General features: G+C 40.6%; 2 protein-coding genes across 3 annotated transcripts; both read left to right on the top strand.

The window, feature by feature from the left end:
- The first annotated feature begins 23 nt into the window (after positions 1 to 23).
- On the top strand, positions 24 to 15,509 carry LOC135140428 (spermine synthase-like). 2 transcript variants are annotated; one of them, XM_064070967.1, is made up of 6 exons: positions 24 to 410; positions 475 to 586; positions 6,859 to 6,981; positions 7,027 to 7,271; positions 14,913 to 15,104; positions 15,154 to 15,509. In XM_064070967.1, exons 1-6 carry the CDS (start codon positions 129 to 131, stop codon positions 15,307 to 15,309), a joined length of 1,110 nt encoding a protein of 369 aa, XP_063927037.1. In that variant the 5' UTR covers positions 24 to 128; the 3' UTR covers positions 15,310 to 15,509. The 2 variants fall into 2 exon arrangements, with proteins under 2 accessions (XP_063927037.1, XP_063927035.1); XM_064070965.1 differs by lacking the exon at positions 475 to 586 and adding an exon at positions 6,642 to 6,753 and having other exon boundaries at positions 26 to 410.
- A 5,080-nt stretch (positions 15,510 to 20,589) lies between these two features.
- On the top strand, positions 20,590 to 21,531 carry LOC135140282 (cylicin-1-like). Its single transcript, XM_064070772.1, has one exon. The coding sequence runs from the start codon at positions 20,590 to 20,592 to the stop codon at positions 21,529 to 21,531; it is 942 nt and encodes a 313-aa protein (XP_063926842.1).
- The last annotated feature ends 1,487 nt before the right edge of the window (positions 21,532 to 23,018 follow it).

Below are 23,018 nucleotides of genomic sequence, written 5' to 3'. Positions count from 1 at the left end.
GTCACTTAATTCCGGTTGGCGGCCCTGCCAAATTGTCACCTGTCAAGTTAAACCCCCCGACATTCCCATTTTTTGTGGTTAGGTCGTGCGAACCGGCGCTTTTCTTCCCATTTCTCCAAAACAACACAATGTCGGTGCACACCACCCTCCTGGACTTCTCAGTGGACCCGTCCGCAGTGAAAAACGAGTCTCAAGTGTCAGTAGTGTGTTCAAATATCGAAAACGTCCTACGCGAGTACCTCACGAACCTGAAGACCCTGGCCACCATCCCCTTCGAGACCGACCTGCTCAAGCTGTACTCGAGCGACGGCGGGGTGTCGGCGACGCTGCGCGTCTTCCAGACGGGCCTCATCACCCTCAACATCGAGTACCTGAAGGCGGAGTCCCAGGAGGCGCAGCTGAGCTTCGAGGTAAACAGGAGTCCGACGCTGCAGTTGCCGTTCGTACAGTGTACTCGCTAACGTTCTTTTACAGCGGACCAAAGTTTTAGAGCAGAAATTGCGAATCGTTTTAAATTGTTTCCGATCTAAACTCCTTCCTCCGATTAAGCGAGGGACACACATTGATGTGTATATACTTAGCTCAGGTTCGAATTAGTTTTAGGATTGAGGTTCGGGTGGGGCCGCTCCGGCGAATCGACGGACGGGCTTGAACAAGCATTGATTTTTTTTATTTATTTTTTATTTGGGATTTTTGTTTTGTGTTTGGAAAAAGGTGCGGAGTTTGTGTGATAAGTTTTTGTCACGTCTAGGTTTTAAGCGATTATTTTCTTATCAGGTTAGCAGGTGTTCCAGACTGTTTTTCACAGACACGTTTTGCTTTTTCTGCATATATTTATCGCTTAATTTAATCTACGAAATGGGAATACTTTGATATTTGAAACTGTTTATTCAGCTGTTTTTAATAATCTCGGTTAAAATTTGCTTTGAAATTTCAAGAATTTTGCCGCTTCGTTGCCATTGATTATTCATTCGTTAATCGTCCCCTAATTGTTTAAATATTTCCAGTGTTTATTGTCTTCCAGATAGGCAACCAATAATTCAGCTCGGATAATAGTTTTGTTACCTATGTCAACGAAACGGCAAATTTCTAAGCCCACTTGATATTTCAGGTAGTAAAATTCACATCGCAAGAGGTAGAGAGAAAGTGTGTGAGAATATTGGAGAGAATGATGCATAGAGAACGCTAGAAAGAGTGAAAGAGAAAAGAGGGAGGCGAAATAGTGCGACAGTTAAATAAAATCAGAGAAAGAGAGCGAATGCGAGCGAATCAAACAGAATGAAAAAGAATAAGACAATAAGAGTGACAGGACGAGGAAGATAGGGACAGCGAAAGTGAGAGAGAATGTTGGAGAGTGTGAGAAATTGAGGGCGAATGAGGGAAGAGCGAAAGGAAAAACCACAGAAAAAATGCAAGCGTGTAAAGAAAATGGAACAGAGGCAAATGGGGGAGTAAGGGCGAATGAGAAAAAGAGCGAAATACTAGCGAGCGATTAGAGAGAATGAAAGAAAGAGTGAGAGCGAGAGAGGATGAGAACAAGAATGAGATGAAAACGTAATAGGGAAGAGAAAAAAATGTGAGTGAGGGAAGAGAAAAAAATGTGAGTGAGGAGAGAGCATAGAAGAAAGAAACTGACAGCTAATATATAGAGCGAGAGAGATAGATAGATAATGAGTGAATGAGAGATAATGAGGAAGAATGGGAGATTGAGAGATAGTCAGATATTGAGAGAAAATGAGAAGTAATTAAATAATGAGATAATGGGAGATAATGAGATAACGTGAGTAAACAAGATATACTGAGAGATAGAATGAAGACGAGAACCAGCGCAAGAATCCCAACGAGGAAGGGGAATGAGAGCAAAAGGAAAGATAACAGAGAGTGATAAATGAGAGAATGAGAGAGAGTGTGATAAATGAGAGAATGAGTGAGAGTGATAAAGGGGGGAGAATGAGAGAGATAATGATAAAGGAGGGAGAATGAAAGAGAGAGTGATAAATAGGAGAATGAGAGAGATTGATAAATGGGGGAGAATGAGAGAGAGAGTGATGAAGCGGGAGAAAGAGAGAGAGTGATAAAGGGGGAGAATGAGAGGGAGTGATAAATGAGAGAATGAGAGAGAGAGTGATAAATGAGAGAACGAGAGAGAGTGATAAATGAGAGAATGAGAGAGAGTGATAAAGGGGTGAGAATGAGAGAGTGATAAATGGGAGAATGAGAGAGAGGGTCATAAATGTGAGAATAAGAGAGGGAGTGAGAAATAGGAGAATGAGAGAGAGTGATAAATGAGAGAATGAGAGAGAGTGATAAAGGGGGAGAATGAGGGAGAGGGTGATAAATGGGAGAATGGGAGAGAGAGAGAATGATAAATGGGAGAATGAGAGAGAGAGTGATAAATGAGAGAATGAGAGAGAGTGATAAATGAGAGAATGAGAGAGAGGGTCATAAATGACAGAATGGGAGAGAGAGTGATAAACGGGGGAGAATGAGAGGGAGTGATAAATGAGAGAATGAGAGAAAGTGATAAATGAGAGAATGAGAGAGATTGATAAATGGGAGAATGAGGGAGGGAGTGATCAATGGGAGAATAAGAGAGTGATAAAGGGGGGAGAATGAGAGAGAGAGAGAATGATAAATGAGAGAATAAGAGAGATTGATAAATGAGAGAATGAGAGAAAGTGATAAATGGGAGAATGAGAGAGAGAGAGTGATAAATGAGAGAATGAGAGAGATTGATAAATGGGGGAGAAAGAGAGAGAGATAAATGAGAGAATGAGAGAGTGATAATTGAGAGAATGGGAGAAGGTGGTAAATGGGAGAATGAGAGAAAGTGATAAAGCGGGAGACTCAGAGAGAGAGTGATAAATGAAGGATAAAAGAGTGATAAATGAGAGAATGTGAGAGAGTGATAAAGGGGGAGAATGAGAGAGAGGGTGATAAATGAGAGAATGAGTGAGAGTGATAAAGGGGGGAGAATGAGAGAGATAATGATAAAGGGGGGAGAATGAAAGAGAGAGTGATAAATATGAGAATGAGAGAGATTGATAAATGGGGGAGAATGAGAGAGAGAGTGATGAAGCGGGAGAAAGAGAGAGAGTGATAAAGGGGGAGAATGAGAGGGAGTGATAAATGAGAGAATGAGAGAGAGAGAGTGATAAATGAGAGAATGAGAGAGAGTGATAAATGGAAGAATGAGAGAGAGTGATAAAGGGTTGAGAATGAGAGAGTGATAAATGGAAGAATGAGAGAGAGTGATAAAGGGTTGAGAATGAGAGAGTGATAAATGGGAGAATGTGAGAGAGGATCATAAATGACAGAATGGGAGAGAGAGTGATAAACGGGGGAGAATGAGAGGGAGTGATAAATGAGAGAATGAGAGAAAGTGATAAATGAGAGAATGAGAGAGATTGATAAATGGGAGAATGAGGGAGGGAGTGATCAATGGGAGAATAAGAGAGTGATAAAGGGGGGAGAATGAGAGAGAGAGAGAATGATAAATGAGAGAATAAGAGAGATTGATAAATGAGAGAATGAGAGAAAGTGATAAATGGGAGAATGAGAGAGAGAGTGATAAATGAGAGAATGAGAGAGATTGATAAATGGGGGAGAAAGAGAGAGAGATAAATGAGAGAATGAGAGAGTGATAATTGAGAGAATGGGAGAAGGTGGTAAATGGGAGAATGTGAGAGAGTGATAAAGGGGGAGAATGAGAGAGAGGGTGATAAATGAGAGAATGAGTGAGAGTGATAAAGGGGGGAGAATGAGAGAGATAATGATAAAGGGGGGAGAACGAAAGAGAGAGTGATAAATATGAAAATGAGAGAGATTGATAAATGGGGGAGAATGAGAGAGAGAGTGATGAAGCGGGAGAAAGAGAGAGAGTGATAAAGGGGGAGAATGAGAGGGAGTGATAAATGAGAGAATGAGAGAGAGAGAGAGTGATAAATGAGAGAATGAGAGAGAGTGATAAATGGAAGAATGAGAGAGAGTGATAAAGGGTTGAGAATGAGAGAGTGATAAATGGGAGAATGTGAGAGAGGGTCATAAATGAGAGAATAGGAGAGGGAGTGAGAAATGGGAGAATGAGAGAGAGTGATAAATGAGAGAATGAGAGAGAGTGATGAAGGGGGAGAATGAGGGAGAGGGTGATAAATGGAAGAATGAGAGAGAGTGATAAATGAGAGGATGAGAGAGAGTGATAAAGGGGAAGAATGAGAGAGAGGGTGATAAATGGAAGAATGAGAGAGAGTGATAAATGGGAGAATGAGGGAGACTGATAAATGAGAGAATGAGAGAGTGATAAACGAGAAAATGAGAGAGAGTGATAAAGGGGGAAAAATGAGAGAAAGTGATAAACAGGGGAGAATGAGAGGGAGTGACAAATGAGAGAATGAGAGAGAGGGTGAGAAATGGGAGAATGAGAGAAAGTGATAAATGGGAGAATGAGAGAAAGTGATAAATGGAAGAATGAGAGAGAGTGATAAAGGGGGGAGAATGAGAGAGAGGGTGATAAATGAGAGAATAAGAGAGGGAGTGATAAATGGGAGGATGAGAGAGAGTGATAAATGAGAGAATGAGAGAAAGTGATAAATGGGGGAGAAATAGAGAGAGTGATAAACGGGGGAGAATGAGAGGGAGTGATAAATGAGAGAATGTGAGAGAGGGTGATAAATGGGAGAATGAGAGAAGTGATAAATGGGAGAATGAGAGAGAGTGACAAAGGGGGAGAATGAGAGAGAGGGTGATAAATGAGAGAACAAGGGAGGGAATATGAGAGAGAGAGAGTGATAAATGAGAGTATAAGAGAGAATGATAAATGGGAGAATGAGAGAGGGGGTGATAAATGGAGAATGAGAGAGAGTGATAAAGGGGGGAGAATGAGAGCGAGAGATAAATGGGAAAATGAGAGAGGTGATAAATAGTAGAATGGGAGGGAGAGATAAAATTTGAGAATGCGAGAGAGGGAGAGAGATAAATGAGATCATAAGGTAATGAAATAACGAGAGATAATGGGAGATAACGATATCATGAGATAATGAAAGATAATAAAATAATGGGAGATAACGAGAGATAATGAGAGATAATGAGAAATAACGGGAGATAATGAGAGATAATGAGATAATGAGCTAATGAAATAATGAGATGAGATCGTGAGATAATGTGAGAGAGAGGGAATGATGAATGTGGGACATCAGAAAATGAGCTAAACAGAATAGGAGGAAGAAAACTTCGGGCGAAAAGAAACAGAGAGTGAGAGTGAGAGAGTATGAGACAGCGAGAGAATGAAAGTACGAGCGCAAATGATGGAGAGAGCGATAACAAATGAGAAAAAAGTGAGAAAAGACTGACAGAAAAAAGCAGGTGAGAATAAGACAGCGAGAGAGAAAAATGCGATCGCAGTCGAAGAATGAAAGAAAGAGAGTGAGAACGACAGAAAATGAAAGGGGGCGAGAGGAAATGAAATCGCGACGTTGATTGAAAAAGAGAATAAGAGAGTGAAAATGAATGAGGAAATGAAAAGGAGCGAGGAGAGACAGGTGAAAGAAAAAAAAAGCTAGAGAAAAAAGTGAGCGAGGAGAGAGAATGAGATATTAAGAGAGACAGGACGAGGGGGAGCATGAGAGTAAGAAGGAGAGAGTGAAACCGAAAGCGAAAACCATGAGAGAGAGAGAGAGAGAGAGAGAGTGAGAGTGATGGAGGACGTGAAATCGCAAGAGTGAATGCCAGAAAAAGGGAGCGAATAAGGAGGACATACAGAGCGCCAATGAAATGAAGGCAAAAACGAGACTGGGAAAGAAATTGTAAGAAAAAAGGAGAGGGAATGAAAGAGTACGAGAGAGAATAAGACAGCCAAGAAGTGGAAAAGGGTAAGAACGAAGAGTATGACGGAATGAGAGTTAGAGATATTGATAGCGAAGGAGGGAAGAGAGTGAGGGAGAAAATAAGATGAAGAGAAAATGAAAGAGAGCAGGAGTCAAAGTGGGCGGGGAGAATGAAAGCAATAGAGAGAGAGGGGAATAGAGTAAAGACGAGAGAAAAACAAATCGCGAGAGAAAGAATAAAATCGAAAGCGAGGGGAAACGAAAGCAGGGGAGAATTAAACAACGAAAAAATGGAAAAGAGTGAGAGCGGAAGAATGAGAGAGGAAGCGAGAGAAATAGAAGAATGAGATGTGATTTTGAGAAAAAAGAAGAAACAATTTAAAATGACGAGAAATCAAGGGAGAAAAGGGTAAGAGACGAAAGAATGGGGAAGAGTGGGAGACATGTATGGAGAAAAGTAGAGCGGGGATAGAGAGAAAAGGAGAGAGTAAGGGATGAAATGAATGAGTTGTGAATTGTAATGGAAAAATACAAAGATGAAAAAAAAATAAATAATAAACTTGAACTTTCGAACAACCCTGTGGACCCATTCTGGAACGCCTGCCACTCCCCCCCCCCCTTCCCTCTTCATCCCCCAAGCCAGTCCACCTCTGATTCGCCGGCCACAACGGCGGCCACCCCTTGGGTACCCATCCCCCGACACCGGGTATCATCGTTGCTTGTCATTCCACCTAGAATTTTCTTTAAATTTTTTTAAATGTATGGCTTGTCCCCGTTCAAGCAAGGCTTTTTTATGTTTTGATGCATGCAATTTTGTAGCGGTGCAAGGAAATTAATCGGGATTTAACCGAGCGTGTGGTCGGAGTCCAGCGAAGCCAAGCGTTCGTCCCCATCAAGAGGGGCACTTTCAGCCGGTACTTCCCCAGTTCAGGTTCGTAGTTCGCTGCAATAAGACGCTTCGATGCACGCTGGCCAACCCTCACGATCCCGCCCCCTCCCCCGCCGCCGATCGCGCACTCAGAGATTCTCCTTTTAGATGACCGCTTGCTAGAGTACGACATCGACGAACTAGTGTTCGAAGAGAGGACCCCATATCAGAAGATACAGATCGTGCACTCGAAGAGCTTAGGCAACATGCTGGTGCTGGACGACTTGCAGAGTGAGTAGGGGGGCTGAGTCGGCGCGGACTTAAGTAGGGTTGCAGACATATCCGAGGCCGACTTGATCTACACGGAGACGCTGATGGGGCGCGGGCTGGAGGACTACAAGGACAAGGAGATCGTGATCTTGGGCGGCGGCGACGGGGCGCTCCTGTACGAGCTGCTGAAGGAGAAGCCGAAGGAGGTGATCATGCTGGAGATCGACGAGGTGGTGATGAAGGCCTGCGCGAAGCACATGCGCTCGATCTGCGGCGACGTGCTGGACAGCCTGTCGGGACCCAACTACGAGGTGAGATTTCTAGGCTTTCTAAAGCGTATCGATCGGGGCCAGGCACTGACCGCGGGATTTTTTTATATCTTTTAAAGAGGGAGAAGTGTCTATGAATTCCATTGAAATGTGTCAATTTTTCGAAACATATTATATTTTTCGATTCAGTTAGTCGAGATCTATATTTTTTGTAAAATTTTAGGCCAATTTTTGAATATTATGAAATTTTATGATGAATATGTCAATTAATGGAATATTTGGATTAAAAACAAAAAACTTTCAAACCGAGTATTTCGAAAATATTGCTCCAGCGCATGAACGTGTTATATTTTTCGAATCACCACATCGAGATCTATATCCCAGATTTTTTGTGTTTTTTTTAGCAAATTTTTCCAAAAGGTCAATTTTTTATGAAATTTTCGATCTGTTTCTGATCTCCTCGACCAGTTTCGAAAATTACCTAAAAAGACTTTTGTACTCGTACATTTCGACTTTCAAAAGTTATTTTCGGTTTCATTCCTTCGAAAATTGTTACCGGTTCACCAGAATCGCCCATAGGATTTTTAAAAGTTGTATTTTGAATCCAATGGTCGTCGTATAGATTATAGAGGGAGAGTAAGTAATGGAAAGGGAAAGTAAGTCATGGGGAGAGATAGTAAGTCATAGAGAGAGATAGGGAGAGTAAGTCAAAGAGGGTTGGTAAGTCATGGAGAGAGAGTAAGTCATAGAAAGAGATAAAAAGAGTAAGTCATGTAGAGGAGTGTAAGTCATGGAGAGGGACAGTAAGTCAGAAAGGAGAAGTTATATAGAGAGAAAGAGAATAAGACAGCGAGAGTGAGAGAGAGTAAGTCATGGAGGGAGTGAAAGTTAGAGAGGTAAAGTAAGTCATAATCATAGAGAGAGAGAAAAAGTCAGATAGCGAGTAGTCATAGAGAGAGAGAGAAAGTCATGGTGAGAGCGAGTCAGTCGTAGAGAGGGAGAATAAGTCATATAGAGGGGGAGTCTAGTCATAGATTGAAAAAATCAGAGAGAGGTTAAGTCATGGAGAGAGAGAGTCAGTCGTAGAGAGGGACAGTAGTCACAGAAAGGTAAAGAAACTCATACACAAGGAGAGTAAGTCATAGAGAGAGAGAAAGTCAGAGAGGGAAAGTAAATCAGAGAGGGATAGTACGTCATAGAGAGGGGGCAAGTCAGAGATGGAGAGTAAGTCAAAGAGAACGAATAAGTCACAGAAAGCGTGGGTAAGTCATAGAGAGCAAGTCAAAGAGAATAGAATAAGTCATAGAGAGAGAGGAAGTAAGTCATATATATAGAGAAAGTAATATAGAGGGCGAATTAGTCGTAGAGAGGAAAAGTAATTCATAGAGAGGGGGAGTAAGTCAGAGAGAAAGTCATATATCTAATAGAGAGAGAGAGATAGAGAGTATAAGTCATAAAGAAAGTCGAAGAGGGAGAGTAAATCAGAGAGGGAGAGTTAATCATAGAAAGGGAGAGTAAGTCAGAGAGAAAAAGTCATATAGAGAGAAAGAGAATAAGACAGAGTGAGAGAGAGTAAGTCATATAGAGGGGGAAAATTAGGGAGGTAATGTAAGTCACGGAGAGCGAGAGTAAGTCATGGAGGGAGTTTAAATAATAGAGAGAGAGATGGAGAGTAAGTCAAAGGGACAGAAAGAGTAAGTCATAGAGAGAGAGAGAGGGTAAATAAGTCATTAGAGAGATTGTAAAAGTCCTAGAGAGAGAAAATAATAGAGATAGTAAGCCGTAGAGAAAGTGTAAGTCATAGAGAGGAAGAGTAAGTCGTGCAGAGGAGTGTAAGTCATGGAGAGAAAGTTAGAGCGGTAAAATAAATCATAAAGGGGGTACTAGGTCATATAGAGGGAGGGAAGTCATAGAGAAAGAGAAAAAGTCACATAGCAAGTAAGTGAGAGAGAGAGAGAGAGAGAGACAAAGTCATGGAGAAAGCGAGTCAGTAGTAGAGAGGGAGAGTTAGTCATATAGAGGGAGAGTAAGTCATAGAGAGAGTGGTAAAGTCATAGAGGGGGAGAGTAGGTCATAGAGAGGGATAGTAAGTCAGAAAGGTGGAGAGTAAGTCAAAGAGACAGAAAAAGTGAGTCATAGAAAATGAGGGGTTGAGTAAGTCATAGAGAGAGAGTAAGTCATAGAGAGCCAGTAACTTATAGAGAGGGAGAGTAAATCATGAAGAGAGTGTAAGTCATGGAGGCGGAGAGTAAGTCAGAGAGAAAAAAATCTTATAGAAAGTCAGAGAGAGAGAGTAAGTCATAGAGAGGAATAGCTAATTATATTGAGGAAGAGCGTAGTGAGAGGGAAAGAGAGAGAGAGAGAGAGACTGTCAGAGAGGAAAAGTAAGTCATAGAGACGGGAAAAGCCAGAGATGGAGAGTATGTCAAAGAGAAAGAGTAAGTCATAGAGAAAGCGTGGGTAAGTCATAGAGAGTAAATCAAAGAGATAAAGAATAAGTCATAGAGAGAGGAAGTAAGCCATATTATAGAAAGAGTGAGAGTAAGTAATGGAGAGGGCGAGGTAGTCGTAGAGAGCGAGAGTAAGTCATAGAGAGGGGGAGTGAGTCATTGAGGGGGAGTAAGTCAGACAGAAAGTTATAAAGAAAGTCATATAGAGAGATGGCCAAAAAGAAAGTCGGAAAGGGAGAGTAAATCATAGAGAGGAAGAGAGTAAGAGAGAGAGAGAGTAAGTCAGATAGAGAAAGGAAAAATAAGTTATAGAGAGGGGAATAAGTTATAGAAAGGGAGAGTAAATCATAGAAAGGGAAAGTAAGTCAGAGAGGGAAAGTAAATCATAGAAAGGGAGGGTAAGTCATGGAGAGGGAGAGTAAGTCAGAGAGAAAAATTATATAGAGAGAGTAAGACACACACAGAAAAAGTCATAAAGAAGGAGGGTAACTCAGAGAGATGGTAAGTCAGAATTAGAGAAAGTGCAAGTCATAGAGAATGAGGAGATGAGAAAGTCAAAGAGAGAGAAAGAGAGGCAGAGTAAGTCAGAGAAAGTTAGAGAGATGGAGAGTAAATCAAAGAAATAGAAAAAGTAAGTCATAAAAACAAAGGGTAAGTAAGTCATAGAGAGGTAGAGTAAGTCATAGAAAGAGAGAGAGAGAGAGAGAGAGAGAGAGAAAGTTAGATAGTAAGTCATAGAGGGGAGAGAGAGAGAGAGAGAGAGAGAGAGAGAGAGAGAAAGTTAGATAGTAAGTCATAGAGGGGAGAGAGCGAGAGAGAGAGAGTCGGAAAGGGCGGGTAAATTATAGATAGGAAGAGAAGAGAGAGAGAGAGAGAGAGAGAATAAGTCAGATAGAGAAAGTTATGGAAAGGAAAAGTAAGTTATAGAGGGGGGAGTAAGTCAAAGAGAGAAAAAGGCATAGAGAGACAAAGTCATCGAGAGAGAGAGAGAGAGAGAGAGAGAGAGAGAGAGTCAGTCGTAAAGAGGGAGATTAAATCAGAGAGAGAGGGTAAGTCACAGAGAGAAAGAGTCTTAGAGAAAGTCATAGAGACAGATAGTAAGTCATGGAGAGGGAGAAAATTAGGGAGGTAAAGTAAGTCACGGAGAGCGAGAGTAAGTCAAACAGGGACAGTAAGTCATGAAAAGAGAGTAAATAATAGAGAGAGAGATGGAGAGTAAGTCAAAGAGACAGAAAAAATAAGTCCATAGAGAGAGAGGGGGTAAGTAAGTCATAGAGAGATGGGAAAAGTCTTAGAGAAAGAGTAAGTCATAGAGAGGAAGAGTGATTCGTGTAGAGGAGTGTAAGTCATGGAGAGGGAGAGTAAGTCGGAGAGAAAAAGTCATATATAGTGAAAGAGAGTAAGTCATAGAGAGAAAGTTTGAGCGGTAAAGTAAGTCATAAAGGGGGTAGTAGGTCATATGAAGGGAGAGTAAGTCATGGAGGGAGAGAATAAGTCATAGAGAGGGAGAAAAAGTCAGATAGCGAGTAAGTCATAGAGAGAGAGAGAGAAAGTCATGGAGAGAGCCAGTCAGTCGTAGAGAGGGAGAGTAAGGCATATAGAGGGGGAGTCTCGTCATAGAGGGAAAAAGTCAGAGAGAGATTATGTCATGGAGAGAGTCAGTTGTAGAGAGGGAGAGTAAGTCATAGAGAGAATGGTGAAGTCATAGAGGGGGAGAGTAGGTCATAGGGAGGGATAGTAAGTCAGAAAGGTGGAGAGTAAGTCAAAGAGACAGAAAAAGTGAGTCATAGAGAGAGTAAGTCATAGAGAGCCAGTAACTTATAGAGAGGGAGAGTAAATCATGCAGAGAGAGTGTGAGTGAGTCATGGAGAGGGGGAGTAAGTCAGAGAGAGAAAATCATAAAGAAAATCATCGAGAGAGAGAGTGAGAGAGTAAGTCATAGAGAGGGGGAAAGTCAGAGATGGAGAGTATGTTAAAGAGAAAAAGTAAGTCATAGAGAAAGCGTGGTTAAGTCATAGAGAATAAGTCAAAGAGAGAAAGAATAAGTCGTAGAGAGAGGAAGTAAGCCATATATATAGCGAGAGAGAGAGAGAGTAAGTAATGGAGAGGGCGAGTTAGTTGTAGAGGGGGAGAGTAAGTCATAGAGAGGGGGAGTGAGTCATAGAGAGGGAGTAAGTCAGACAGAAAGTTATAAAGAAAGTCATATAGAGAGGTCATAAAGAAAGTCGGAAAGGGAGAGTAAATCATAGAGGAAGAGAGTAAGAGAGAGAGTAAGTCAGATAGAGAAAGGAAAAATAAATTATAGAGAGGGCAATAAGTCATAGAAAGGGAGAGTAAATCATAGAAAGGGAAAGTAATTCATAGAAAGGGAGGGTAAGACATGGAGAGGGAGAGTAAGTCAGAGAGAAAACTTATGTAGAGAGAAAGGGTAAGACACACACAGAGAAAGTCATAGAGAGGGAGGGTAACTCAGAGAGATGATAAATCAGAAATAGAGAAAGCGCAAGTCATAGAGAATGAGGGGATGAGAAAGTCAAAGAGAGAAAGAGAGGGAGAGTAAGTCAGAGAAAGTCAGAGAGATGGAGAGTAAATCAAAGAAATAGAAAAAGTAAGTCGTAAAAACAAAGGGTAAGTAAGTCATAGAAAGGTAGAGTAAGTCGTGTAGAGGAGTGTAAGTCATGGAGAGGGAGAATAAGTTGGGGAGAAAAAGTCATATATAATGAAAGAGAGTAAGTCATAGAGAGAAAATTAGAGCGGTAAAGTAAGTCATAAAGGGCGTAATAGGGCATATAGAGGGAGAGTAAGTCATGGAGGGGAAGAGTAAGTCATAGAGAGAGTGGTGAAGTCATAGAGGGGGAGAGTAGGTCATAGAGAGGGATAGTAAGTCAGAAAGGTGGAGAATAAGTCAAAGAGACAGAAAGAGTGAGTCATAGAGAGCCAGTAACTTATAGAGAGGTAAAGTAAATCATGAAGAGAGAGTGTGAGTCATGGAGAGGGGGAGTAAGTCAGAGAGAGAAAATCATAAAGAAAGTCATAGAGAGAGAAAGTGAGAGAGTAAGTCATAGAATGGAATAGCTAATTATATTGAGGAAGAGCGTAGCGAGAGAGAGAGAGAGAGAGATTGTCAGAGAGGAAGAGAAAGTCATAGAGAGAGGGAAAGTCAGAGATGGAGAGTATGTCAAAGAGAAAGAGTAGGTCACACAGAAAGCGTGGGTAAGTCATAGAGAATAAGTCATAGAGAGAGGAAGTAAGCCATATATATATATAGCGAGAGAGAAAGTAATGGAGAGGGCGAGTTGCTCGTAGAGAGGGGGAGTGAGTCATAGAGAGGGAGTAAGTCAGACAGAAAGTTATAAAGAAAGTCATATAGAGAGAACGTCAGAAAGAAAGTGGGAAAGGGAGAGTAAATCATAGAGAGGAAGAGAGAAAGAGAGAGAGTAAGTCAGATAGAGAAAGGAAAAATAAGTTATAGAGAGAGGAGTAAGTCATAGAGAGGGAGAGTAACTCATAGAAAGGGTGGGTAAGTCATGGAGAGGGAGAGTAAGTCAGAGAGAAAACTTATGTAGAGAGAAAGAGTAAGACACAGAGAGACAGTCATACAGAGGGAGGTAACTCAGAGAGATGGTAAGTCAGAAATAGAGAAAGCTCAAGTCATAGCGAATGAGGGGATGAGAAAGTCAAAGAGAGGGAGAGTAAGTCAGAGAAAGTCAGAGAGATGGAGAGTAAATCAAAGAAATAGAAAAAGTAAGTCATAAAGAGAAAAGGGTAAGTAATACATAGAGGTAGAGTAAGTCATAGAAAGAGAGAGAGAGAGAGAGAGAGAGAAAGTCAGAGTAAGCCATAGCTAGAGAGAAAGTCATAGAGGGGAGAGAGAGAGAAAGTCGGAAAGGGCGGGTAAATTATAGGGAGGAAAAGAGTAAAGAGAGAGAGAGAGAATAAATCAGATAGAGAAAATCATAGAAAGGAAAAATAAGTTATAGAGAGGGGAGTAAGTCACGGAGGGCGACAGTAAGTCAAAGAGAGAGTAAGTCATGGAGAGAGCGAGTCAGTCGTAGAGAGAGATAAAATTAGATAGGGAGTAAGTCACAGAGAGAAACAGTCATAGAGAAAGTCATAGGGACAGATAGTCAGTCATGGAGAGGGAGAAAGTCAGAGAGAGAGAGAGAGAGAGAGAGAGAGAGAGAGAGTAAGTCATAGAGAAAGATAGTAAGGAGACCAGACACACGCAGAAAGAGTCTTAGAGAGAAAGTGAGTCATAGAGAGAGCGCCAGTCAGAGATAGAGTAAGTCATCGAGAGAGCAAGTCATATAGAGATCAGGTCATAGAAAGGAAGCGAGAGAGTTATCGAGAATATGACTCATAAATCATAGAGTGACTGCGTTATAGAGAGAAAGTGAGTTATAGAGTGATCCCTAGAGAGTGAGTCATAGAGTCATGGAGAGGGATAAAGCTATAAAAAGAGATAGAGAGAATGAGTTATTGCCTATGTGAAAAGTCCTAGAGAGAGTCTGACGAGTCATAGAGTGAGAAATTCCCTCATGTAGAGTGCTGGTCATAGAACAGATCATAGAGATGGATAGAATCATAGAGAGGAATAGAGTCATAAAGAGGGATAGACATAAAGAAGGAGAGAGAGAAAGAGACTTTGAAGTCATAGAGAGAAAGGGACGGTGTAAGTCATAGACCTACAGAATGTAACTGAGAGAGAGCGAGAGAGATGGTGAGTCAAACAGAAAGGGGAGAATGAGTCAGAGATACGGAAAGAGAGAGAGAGAAAGTCATAAGAGAGAGAGAGAGTCATACATAGACAGACATAGAGACAGAGAAAATAAGTCATAGGGAGATAGAGAAAAGGAGTCATAGAGAAAAAGTGTATTGTTTGGCAATAATTTTGACACAAGACCTAACTAAAATTTTTCAAAATGGCGTCAGATTTTCTACAGATCTCTCTTGAAATTAATTAGAGTTTTATTTACATGTTATTTATAAATTTAAAGAATATCTACACAAGAAATTATATTTATTTTTGGTTGGTAATGACTTTGACAGCGAGCTATTCATAGAAAAGTCGTACTCGGTTTTTGGCATACTAATAAAAATTAACAACCTAAAGGTTAGCCGATTTTTTTTGAAATCAAATCAGCACTGATCAATAGAGGCGAGAATCCCTCGCACAGTGCCTGGTCCTCGCGCCAAACTCGTCCCCAACCAACTTCTAATTTTTTTTGTTCAGATAATCGTAGGCGACTGCATCAAAGCCGTCGAACAATACATCAAAGAAGGCCGCAAGTTCGACTACGTCTTCGGCGACCTGACCGACGTCCCCCTCTCCGAGAGCCCCACCGGCGAACTCTGGGAGTTCATCAACAAAATCCTGAGCATGTCTTTCAAAATCCTGAAGCCCGACGGGAAATTCATGACACACGTAAGTCCAAACCATCTCAACCATTCTCCTCTACATCCAGCATGTTTAGGTGATCGGCTCGGCAGCCGGAGACGCTCTCAAGATGTACGAAACCCAACTCATGAAGGTGCAACCCCCCGTCAAGTTCACCACGTCACACGCTTTCATTCCTTCGTTCCTCGAAGACTGGGTTTTCTACCAGGTCTTCTTCGACACGAAACAATAACCGATTCTTTCCTTTAGATTTATGGTTAGATTTGTCGTTGGTAGGTAGTAGGAGAAGATCTGTACATACATGCTTCCGTTTGCATGCCTGTTCAAGTTTGTTTATTTACGTTAATTAATAATTCGGTTTGTTTTTCATAGTGGGTATTTTTGTAACTTCTCGGATTGATTAGAAAATAATAATAAATTGGATTCACGTAATGATTTTTAGTCGCTTGCGTCCACCTACTTCCCTTAGCAACCCAATCAAAAGTCACTGTCAAATTCGGTCCTGATGTGAAATTCTCCGCCATGAAATTACTATCTAGTTTAGGCCACGTTCTGCAAATTTGCGATTTGTTGTGTAAGCGCAGTCTCCACAAGCTCCCCTCGAGGTACATCATCGCACCCAGACGCGAAAATGTCTATGAAAAAGCCCTGGAAGAATGCAGGAAAGCGGGAGAAAAGATGCGCAAAGTAACCGACGAAACCGCCATGTATCCTAGAATCTCGCTCAACCCGTACTTAAGTCGCTTCAACTCCGAAGAGGACTGGATCCGCAGCTTCATGATAGGGTTCAACAAAGGGTTAGTCGTCAACACCAGGTCCGAAGAAAACCAGAAACCTTCATGGGGTCCAGTTGAAGATAAGTGCCAGAAAAAGGGCGGCTGCAACAAGGACTCGCAGCGGCAACTCTACTACGGGCCCTGGGAAGACTGCAAAGCGGAAGAAGAAGACACCTGTCACGAAGACGACCCGTGCTATTGTCCACCGAAGAAGAAGAAGAGGGGCGATAAGAAGAAGTGCGACGGTGGCGGCGATACATGCTACGAAATGGCCAAAAAGGACGACCCTTGCAAGAAAAAAGAAGACAAGAAGAAGGACGACCCTTGCAAGAAGAAGGGAGACAAAAAGGAGAAGAAGGACCCTTGCAAGAAAAAGGACGACAAGAAGAGCGACCCTTGCAAGAAGAAGAAGGACGACAAGAAGAGCGACCCTTGCAAGAAAAAGGACGACAAGAAGAGCGACCCTTGCAAGAAGAAAAAGGACGACAAGAAGAGCGACCCTTGCAAGAAGAAAAAGGACGACAAGAAGAGCGACCCTTGCAAGAAGAAAAAGGACGACAAGAAGAGCGACCCTTGCAAGAAGAAAAAGGACGACAAGAAGAGCGACCCTTGCAAGAAGAAGAAGGACGACAAAAAGGACAAGAAGAGCGACCCTTGCAAGAAAAAGGACGACAAGAAGAGTGGTTCAGGCAAGAAGAGCGATCCTTGCAAGAAAAAGGACGACAAGAAAAAAGGAGACCCTTGCAAGAAAAAGGACGACAAGAAGAAAGACGACCCTTGCAAGAAAAAGGGCGACAAAAAAAAGGACGACCCTTGCAAGAAGAAGAAGGAAGACAAGAAGAAAAAGGACGACCCTTGCAAGAAGAAGGAAGACAAGAAGAAAAAGGACGACCCTTGCAAGAAGAAAGAAGACAAGAAGAAAAAGGACGACCCTTGCAAGAAGAAGGAAGACAAGAAGAAAAAGGACGACCCTTGCAAGAAGAAGGAAGACAAGAAGAAGAAGGACGACCCTTGCAAGAAGGACAAAAAGAAGAAACACGACGACGACTGCAAGAACAAGGACTCCGGCAAAAATGATCCTTGCAAATGCAGCGCTTTAGGAAATTCCGGTAACACGAAGCTCGAAGATCCGTGCCATAAGGACAATCCTTGTCACAGGCCAAAGGAAATCGGTGCCGACGACTGTAAAAAGAAACAAGTAGATGATTTGTGTAAACGGGACAGGGATAGAAGAGGCACGAAACGGAAGGTTTGTAGCAACGTGAGGAAAACAAACTCGATGGACCAAATTCGGGCCAAGTCAGACGCTGCGAAAATCAAAGCTATGAGTTCGTGTCCCGAGTTGGGCAAAGACGAAGACGACGAAGATGTAGAGGAAGAACACGACGTGGAAGTGGAAGATGATGTGGAAGACGGGACCATGAAGGCTGAACAAGCAGGAGGGGACGAATTTGCGCACCCGGATATTCTACAAGAAGTTGACATTCTCGATTCGGAAAAACTAGCGGCGGCTGAACAACTAGGCGACAAATACAAAAATAAGGAATATTACGCGTTTAATAAGACCGCCTTCTACGATATGCAAGTGTTCATGACGGACCAACGTACTACGAAACCAGAAGCGAGCGAAGCGCCGGACAACGAAACCCGTGGTAACTAATAGTTATCGTCCTTTATTATAAATTAGTAGTTGTAAAATTACACTTTGAAACAACACTGAAAGTTTTCTTTCACTAGTAGTTCGCCCCCGAAGGTCTTGACCATCCCGCGTTGGGTCAAATCCACGATTTTGTGGTAAGCTTGGTGCCATGGGCATCCCCGGTCACTGAAATTCTGGTGCAAGAAGTTGATGTCGCTGGTCATCGCCAGTTGTCGGAAGTGTTCGCCTAAACGGGGATTTTTTGGCAGGTGGCAGCGCTTTTTTGAGATGCGCTGCTCTGATTGGTTGTGGTACCACTGGGTCTAAATTGTACTCTCTGATCACTTCGTCCCGGATTTCTTTGGGTAGTTCTTTGAGAGTGTCAAGACACACGTCTTCTTTCCGTATTTGCACCTACAGTATTACCAATTACAACTATCACGTGATCAGAAATGACTGAGTCTATTGGTAATCCTGGATTTTCCTATCATTTCCGGTTGTCAGCTGTCATGTCACGATTGACACATCTGTCACACAATTACTTCCGTTATGCCAACATAAACCGTTTAAAAGTTTATATTTTTGTTTCAAAAGTGATTAGTGATTACGCGGTACATCAAAACTAACCTCAAAATTTTGTTGGTAACTAGCGCCATCTCTCCTTGCGTTTTAAATGATTGATTATTAAGTTTGACAGTGATTCTTTTTTTTCGGCTTCTTTTTTGTTGTTCTTTTAGCGTAATTTTCTGTCATTTTTCCTTTTTTTTTGGCTTATTTTTGGCTTGCTTTTTTCGAGTCGGATTATCGGATTTGTTAGAATTTTGTCGTATTTTCAGCGTTTTCGTCGCTTTTTGTTGACATTTTTTCTACTCTTTTCTGTGTGCGATAAAATATGTGACAGAAAAACAAGAGGAGGTTTCAAAACGGTGACAGAACAAAAAAAAAACGAAAAAAACGTCAAAAAAAGCAGTAAAAAGTGTGAAAAAAAACCTAGAGAACAGTCAAAAACGAAAAAAACCGGAAAAGGGTAAATAAAAAAACCAGGTGAAAAAAGTAACAAAAGAGGGGACAAAACACGACAAAAAAAGGGCAGCAACAAAAGCGACAAGAAGTTCAGAAAAATGTCTCAAAAAAGCGACTAAAAAACAAGACTTAAATAAAAAAGCGACCAAAAATGAAATAAAACTTGTGATAAAAGAAAAACAACAAAAAATAAAATAAAGGCGACAAAAAAGTAAGACAAGAAAATCTACCAAAAAAGGCTCAAAAAGAGGGAAAAGAAGCGACAAAACAAAGCGAAAAAAATGGGAAAAGACGATAAAATAATGAAAAAAAGGCAACCTAAAAAACACGGCGAAAATATGCAACAAAAAAAAAATGAAAAAAAAAAGAAAATAAAAGGGGAACAAAGACTGCAGGTGACAAAAAAAAGGTGTGTAAACAAAAAAAAAAAACTCAAAAAGGGGGGAAAAACCTACAAAAAAAGGAGCAAAAAAAGCACAAAAAACACTCAAAAAAACGACAACAGAAGAGCAAAAAAGAAGGCGAAAAAAACAAGACAAAAAAAGGCAACTTAAAACAACGAAAACAGACGCAACATAAAGGGAAATAAAAACTGCATTAAAAAAAAGACATAAAAAAACAAAAAATGTGCAAAAACAGAAGAGGCAACAAAAAAATGACTAAAAAGTAAGGCTTAAAAATACGATCAATACGTGACAAAGAAAACGATAAAGAAGGTTTAAAAAAGGGTAATTAAAACAGGGGACAAAAAATAAAATAAAGGCAACAAAAATGATAGCAAAAAAAAACTACAAAAAGGGAACAAGACTACAACAAAATGGGATAAAAAAAATGACAATAAAACAGACAAAAGACGGTCAAAAGTGACAAAACATAGAGAAAAAAACAGCAAAATAAGACGATAAAATGATAAAAAAAGGCAATCCAAAAAACAAGGCGAAAAAATGCAACAAAAAAATTGCAAAAAAAAATAAAAAGGGGAACAAAGACGGCAGGCGACAAAAAAAGGCGAGAAAAACAAAAACTCAAAAAAGAGGAGAAAAACCTGCAAAAACAAGATGCAAACAAACGCCAAAAAAAAAACACAAAAAAGCGACAACAGAATAGCGAAAAAAGAAGGCAAAAAAGGTGATCAAAAAACCAAGGCAAAGAAAAAGGCAATTCATAAAAAACGAAAAGAAACACAACAAAAAGAGAACAAAAACTGCAATAAAAAAAACAAAAAAGGCGCCAAAAACAGAGGAGGTTACAAAAATGACGACAAAAAAACTACAAAAAAGGCTTAAACAAGGGGAAAAAATGGGATAAAAAAATTACAGTAAAACCGACAAAACAAAGAGAAACAAACGGCAAAAGAAGGCGATAAAATGATGAAAAAAAGGTAACCTTAAAAACAAGGCGAAAAAATGCAACATAGAAAAAGTCGAAAAAAAAAGGAAAAAAAAGGGGGAACAAAGACTGCAGGCGACAAAAAAAAAAGGCTTGAAACAACAAAAAAATTCAAAAAGGGGGAAAACATACAAAAGAAGCAAAAAAAAAACACAAAAAAAACAACAGAAGGGCAAAAAAGGAGGCGAAAAGGCAATTAAAAACAATCCAAAAAAACCCAACAAAAAAGGGAAACAAAAACTGGAATTAAAAAAAAGGCGCCAAAAAGTCCACAAAAAAACGACTAAAAAATGCGATCAAATATGTGACAAAGAAAACGGCAAAAGAAGGTTTAAAAAATGATGATAAAATCGGGGGCAAAAAATTTAAAAAAGCTACAAAAATCGGACACAAAAAAAGCGACAAAAGAGAAGAGACAATAAAAATGCCAAAAAAAGCGACAAAAACGGAATTAAAAGTGACGAAAACGACCGATAAAAAATCTCAAAAAACGACCAAAGAAGGCGAAAAAATAGACAAAAGAAGCACACAAAAATACACCAAAAAGGGCGACTATGAAAATCTACAAGAAAACGACAAAAAAGGCTCAAAATGCGACTAAAAACAAGAGAAGGCTAAAAAAACAACAAAAAAAACTGCGATAGAAAAAAGCGATGAAAAAGAAGAGGTGAAAAAGCGACAAAAAATGCTGAAAAAAAAGGTGACAAGAAAGACGGATAAAAAAACAGTCAAAAAGAAAAAAAGCGGAAAGAGCGAAGACGGCCCGGGCTATTCTCCGCCGAATAAGAAGAAAAGGGGCGATAAGAAGAAGTGGGACGGTGGAGGCGACACTTGCTACGAAATGGCCAAAAAGTACGACCCTTACAAGAAGAAGGAAGACAAGAAGAAAAAAGACGACCCTTGCAAAAAGAAGGAAGACAAGAAGAAAAAGGACGACCTTTGCAAGAAGAAGGAAGACAAGAAGAAGAAGGACGACCCTTGCAAGAAGGACAAAAAGAAGAAACACGACGAAGATTGCAAGAACAAGGACTCCGGCAGAAATGATCCTTGCAAATGCAGCGCTTTAGGAAATTCCGGTAACACGAAGCTCGAAGATCCGTGCCATAAGGACAATCCTTGTCACAGGCCAAAGGAAATCGGTGCCGACGACTGTAAAAAGAAACAAGTAGATGATTTTTGTAAACGGGACAGGGATAGAAGAGGCACGAAACGGAAGGTTTGTTGCAACGTGAGGAAAACAAACTCGATGGACCAAATTCGGGCCAAGTCAGACGCTGCGAAAATCAAAGCTATGAGTTCGTGTCCCGAGTTGGGCAAAGACGAAGACGACGAAGACGTAGAGGAAGAACACGACGTGGAAGTGGAAGATGATGTGGAAGACGGGACCATGAAGGCTGAACAAGCAGGAGGGGACGAAGTTGCACACCCGGATATTCTAAAAGAGGTTGACATTCTCGATTCGGAAAAATTAGCGGCGGCTGAACAACTAGGCGACAAATACAAAAATAAGGAATATTACGCGTTTAATAAGACCGCCTTCTACGATATGCAAGTGTTCATGACGGACCAACGTACTACGAAACCAGAAGCGAGCGAAGCGTCGGACAACGAAACCCGTGGTAACTAATAGTTATCGTCCTTTATTATAAATTAGTAGTTGTAAAATTACACTTTGAAACAACACTGGAAGTTTTCTTTCACTAGTAGTTCGCCTCCGAAGGTCTTGACCATCCCGCGTTGGGTCAAATCCACGATTTTGTGGTAAGCTTGGTGCCATGGGCATCCCCGGTCACTGAAATTCCGGTGCAAGAAGTTGATGTCGCTGGCCATCGCCAGTTGTCGGAAGTGTTCGCCTAAACGGGGATTTTTTGGCAGGTGGCAGCGCTTTTTTGGGATGCGCTGCTCTGATTGGTTGTGGTACCTCTGGCTCTAAATTGTACTCTCTGATCACTTCGTCCCGGATTTCTTTGGGTAGTTCTTTGAGAGTGTCAAGACAGACGTCTTCTTTCCGTATTTGCACCTACAGTGTTACCAATTACAACTATCGTGTGATCAGAAATGACTGAATCTGTTGGTAATCCTGGATTCTCCTATCATTTCCGGTTGTTAGCTGTCATGTCACGATTGACACATCTGTCACACAATTACTTCCGTTATGCCAACATAAACCGTTTAAAAGTTTATATTTTTGCTTCAAAAGTGGTGCCAACAGAGCCAGTCATATCTGATTAGTGATTACGCGGTACATCAAAACTAACCTCAAAATTTTGTTGGTAACTAGCGCCATCTCTCCTTGCGTTTTAAATGATTGATTATTAAGTTTGAGAGTGATTCTTTTTTTTTCAGCTTCTTTTTTGTTGTTCTTTTAGCGTAATTTTCTGTCATTTTTCCTTTTTTTTTTGGCTTATTTTTGGCTTGCTTTTTTCGAGTCGGATTATCGGATTTGTTAGAATTTTGTCGTATTTTCAGCGTTTTCGTCGCTTTTTGTTGACATTTTTTCTACTCTTTTTTGTGTGCGATAAAATATGTGACAGAACAACAAGAGAAGGTTTCAAAACGGTGACCGAACAAAAAAAAAACGAAAAAACGTCAAAAAAAGCAGTAAAAAGTCACAAAAAAAACCTAGAGAACAGTCAAAAACGAAAAAAAAACCGGAAAAGGGTAAATAAAAAAACCAGGTGAAAAAAGTAACAAAAGAGGGGACAAAACACGACAAAAAAAGGGCAGCAACAAAAGCGACAAAAAATTCAGAAAAATGTCTCAAAAAAGCGACTAAAAAACAAGAATTAAATAAAAAAGCGACCAAAAATGAAATAAAACTTGTGATAAAAGAAAAACAACAAAAAATAAAATAGAGGCGACAAAAAAGTAAGACAAGAAAATCTACCAAAAAAGGCTCAAAAAGAGGGAAAAGAAGCGACAAAACAAAGCGAAAAAAACGGGAAAAGACGATAAAATAATGAAAACAAGGCGAAAATATGCAACAAAAAAAATTGAAAAAAAAAAGAAAATAAAAGGGGAACAAAGACTGCAGGTGACAAAAAAGAGGTGTGTAAACAAAAAAAAAAAACTCAAAAACGGGGGAAAAAACCTACAAAAAAAGGAGCAAAAAAA

Source organism: Zophobas morio, unplaced genomic scaffold (genome assembly GCF_036711695.1).
Source record: "Zophobas morio isolate AGI-343-1 ecotype UQ-CSIRO unplaced genomic scaffold, CSIRO_AGI_Zmor_V1 ptg000040l, whole genome shotgun sequence".
Classification (NCBI taxonomy): domain Eukaryota; kingdom Metazoa; phylum Arthropoda; class Insecta; order Coleoptera; family Tenebrionidae; genus Zophobas; species Zophobas morio.
Note: the sequence above shows the minus strand (reverse complement) of the source record. Positions and strands in the feature narration are given on the sequence as shown.

What these genes read in the sequence shown, in the direction of transcription:
- LOC135140428 (XM_064070967.1), top strand. Translation starts at nt 129, where the DNA reads ATGTCGGTGCACACCACCCTCCTGGACTTCTCAGTGGACCCGTCCGCA. An exon ending in AGGCGCAGCTGAGCTTCGAG is followed by an intron (nt 411 to 474) that starts GTAAACAGGAGT and finishes GTTCTTTTACAG; the next exon opens with CGGACCAAAGTTTTAGAGCA. An exon ending in GGTGCTGGACGACTTGCAGA is followed by an intron (nt 6,982 to 7,026) that starts GTGAGTAGGGGG and finishes GTAGGGTTGCAG; the next exon opens with ACATATCCGAGGCCGACTTG.
- LOC135140282 (XM_064070772.1), top strand. Translation starts at nt 20,590, where the DNA reads ATGCTGAAAAAAAAGGTGACAAGAAAGACGGATAAAAAAACAGTCAAA.